Raw genomic sequence first — 3,456 nt, 5'->3', positions numbered from 1 at the left:
ACACAGGTACTACTATGGCTTCAATCTCTCCTTTCCCTGAAGAAAATGAAGAGAAGCAATTATAGCCCACTTGGGTATTTAAGGAACTCAGCAGCAGCACAAGCTCCCAGAGGGTCAGGGAGAACCTGAAACTGAATACACCTTCAACGCTCAGTCTTAAGCTTCATGTCCAGAAGAACCTTTTCACCATATGAAAACAGCCTGTTGGTGAAAACGTGGAAAGCTCTGTCACAACAGTCTAATATCCTGCATCAAAAAACATGGTTTGATCTGGAAGCTATCAGTTGATCTGCCATCCAGGCATTTCAGTGGCCTGCTGGCTGCCATAATACGGTCATGGACAACTAAGTAATGTAAGCAAAGTCGTTAGTCATCCATCAGTTTACTGTGTACACAAAAATATCTTCTGCCTGCCAACACTCAAGTTTGCATGACTGCTATGTACTCCTTCCAATGCTGCACACATTCTTAAGTAAACCTTAGAGAATGCTTAAGGAAGAGCAGCACTATACAGAAAAAAAACCCCTTCTGATAAATCTAAATAGATCTCCTGCACAACTAGATTCAGTTAATGTTGCTCTTACCATTACAAATAAGAAGCACTCTAAAGCTGAGCACACAATAAATTTAACTATTCAAAATGAGTCTCTGTAGAGAACTGTAGCAAACTAATCATGATATGAAAGAGAATGTAGAACCTGAGGAAGGGCTGCAAGAATGGCATGTGCTGACTAGCACCTGGATCAGCAGATCAAGATTCCAGCACACCTCTCTTCAGCTTCTCAGGACAGCTGTAACAGGCTAATAAAGGCCAACCTACCTTCAGATTAAAACAAAGACTGACCTGGCTAGATACCACTGGACACCAGAAGAGACAAGGGCATTGAGTAACTCCTTATGACTCATTAAGTATCAGGGCAAAAGAGTACTATAACCAATTGTATACACATAACACACCCAAACCAGCATATTTGACAGGATAAAAGAGCAATTTTCAGGAGACCTGCAGAGAACAGCTTGTTATAATACAATCAGAAAAATCCTGACTGAACGACCTTTGTCACTGGGCACTGGACAAGCTACCTGGGTATGATGCACACTGCAAGTTAACCTTAACCAAAACTAAGTAAAATCACCTTCCCCTCCTATCAGATCTTGCACAGAGCTCTGCCGTACTGTTGCAACCGTACTTGCCACTTCTTCAATTCACACAATCGTGCCACTATTCCTTACCAAATTTTTGTGTAGTAAATGTGAAATCAGGACCAGTCCTGCCTCCTTCATCTGTGGACGCCATCATCCGCACAGTATACAGTGTGTCACTGGTTAGAGGAGAAAGGGTGTACTCTGTCTTGGAAGGATCCACTGTCACAGCTAAACAGAGGAAAAAATTTATACTGGTTTTCTGTAACGTTTATTAGACCTCCACAAAAACAGCAGCATTCAGATGCACAAGGCAGCCTTAGTAGAACGCGTGGCTGTATAGAAAGTACAAGACAAAAACACTACAAACTTGTACAAGAAATGCTGAGATTGATATGTTTCTGTTTAAGTGTTTCAACTTAGTCACTTGATGATATTTTGTATTTAATTTCCTGTGGCATTTTTTTCCCCAGAATGCACCTACAAACTAAACTAGTTAAAGGTGTCTAGTAAGCCAAACACACAGTGAACTCGGAATAGCTAGTTACTAACTAGAAAAAAGTACAGTTAGAAATAATAAGACATAGGATGTGCCTAAGTACTTGGCCTTTCCAATTTAAGCAAATCTGAAAAAGAAAATTTTGGTAATGCTAGCACCCCATCTTACGCCTGCAGGGCATAAACAACACTGAAAACTAAGATGCACTTCAAACAAGTACATCAGTACCACCTTGATCTGTAGCTTCCTTTTGTATCTTGAATGGTCTAGTGTCATCTTGACATAACACCATCTCATTCTGTATTTAGAGAGAAAAATGGGAGCACAATTCCCAAATTAAGCTCTCAATACTCTGCTATTCACAGACTGAATGTTCTGAATTCTTTACTAGGAACTTGCCTGTTCCATATGGAGGCAAACCATGCCTCAGACATCAGCTTTGTGTTATCAGAAGAGACTGTCAGCCACACTTGGTTCTGTATCTTTTTTTAGGAACAAAGATTAGAAAAGAGACAGATGAAAACACTTCAATGCCACAAAGCACTTGTCTGCTTTCCAATACCTGTTTCATTTCCATCAACAGTTTTGTAAAATATGGTGTAACTTCTGATAAATCCATTTTGTTCTTCCACTGTGAGATGGTTCCATGTCAAAACAGCTTCAGCTTTTCCTACCTTTTTTGTCTGAATGGTAGGTCCTTTTGAAGGACCTGTAATGGGAGATGAAGGTTAGTTTCTGTTTGGCACTCCCGCATCCACAGCAGCAGTGTATTAACAAGAGAGCATAAAAACTAAAGAGATGTTTTAAAAAAGAAATCTTCAGGAAAATAGATATGAAAAAGAATTATCAGCATATCAAGTGAAGCCTTCAACTGGAGTTAATTATTTGAGGTTTTATACTTGAAATAAAACAGCATATAAATATTGCTGTATCAGCAAAATAACAAACTCATCTGATAAAGGTGACAAAACCAGAAAGAGCCAGGCACAGACAACTGTTTAACTCCTAAATCTGTAAACAAGCAGAATGGATGTTAACAGAACATCAGTTATATCACGTGACCCTCAAGTATAAAGATGATTTTTCATTGGGCAGAGCACAGTAAAGCAAAGGTCTTGCTGTTTTTACTCAAGGAGATCAGTTTATGTGCTCCAACATGACAATTTTCTACTTACGGTCTTGCTGAAGATAAGCCTTCACAGACTGTCCACTTCCCTGACCATCAGCATACAGAGGGTACACAGTTATCATGTAGCACTTGAACGGCTTTATATCACCTAATAAAAGGAATTTAAAATGTCTTATTTCACCAACACATTGCTGAACCATTTACTTCAGGCAGAGGTTTCCAAGTTCTGGCTTTTTAGACGGAAGCAGCTGAGTATTTTTTGGGAGCTCATAGACATACTGCTCCAAAATATGAACTAAATAACAATAATGGTTCACATTCAAGTGTTAAATTTAATAAACAGACTGCATAGAAGTCAGGTTTTTTTTCTCCTGATTTAAATGAAAAAGCCTTTATCTGAAGCACAAGCACCCAGCATTATTGAGTTACTGATCATAACCTGAAAAGAACAGTACTAAGTTTATCAAGTTTCCATATTTGAACTGAGGGAGAGATTGGAGAATTTGATTTTGAAGGAATTCAGCCTCTTCACTATTTTAATGGTTTCCAAAAATGACAAGACTAAAACCAAAATGCAGACAAACCCCTTGCTATTACATAATAAAAACTTCAAAATGCAAGCTTAGATACACTGGTGTGTTTGACAAAAATCACAGGCTGGAAAAGACTTCAAAGATCAAGTCCA

General features: G+C 38.7%; 1 protein-coding gene across 1 annotated transcript in view; it reads right to left on the bottom strand.

The window, feature by feature from the left end:
• The window catches only part of LOC103809033 (interleukin-6 receptor subunit beta-like), a gene marked incomplete at its 5' end in the record, with an annotated part of 5,378 nt that extends 2,459 nt beyond the window's left edge, over positions 1 to 2,919 (bottom strand). The window contains 4 exon segments of the mRNA XM_009081845.1: positions 5 to 36; positions 1,234 to 1,374; positions 2,205 to 2,351; positions 2,818 to 2,919. Coding sequence (XP_009080093.1) covers positions 5 to 36; positions 1,234 to 1,374; positions 2,205 to 2,351; positions 2,818 to 2,919 — 422 coding nt within the window.
• Positions 2,920 to 3,456: the final 537 nt, after the last annotated feature.

This window comes from Acanthisitta chloris, unplaced genomic scaffold (genome assembly GCF_000695815.1).
Source record: "Acanthisitta chloris isolate BGI_N310 unplaced genomic scaffold, ASM69581v1 scaffold389, whole genome shotgun sequence".
Classification (NCBI taxonomy): domain Eukaryota; kingdom Metazoa; phylum Chordata; class Aves; order Passeriformes; family Acanthisittidae; genus Acanthisitta; species Acanthisitta chloris.
The sequence above is the reverse complement of the archived record's forward strand: the minus strand, read 5'-3'. Positions and strand labels throughout refer to the sequence as shown.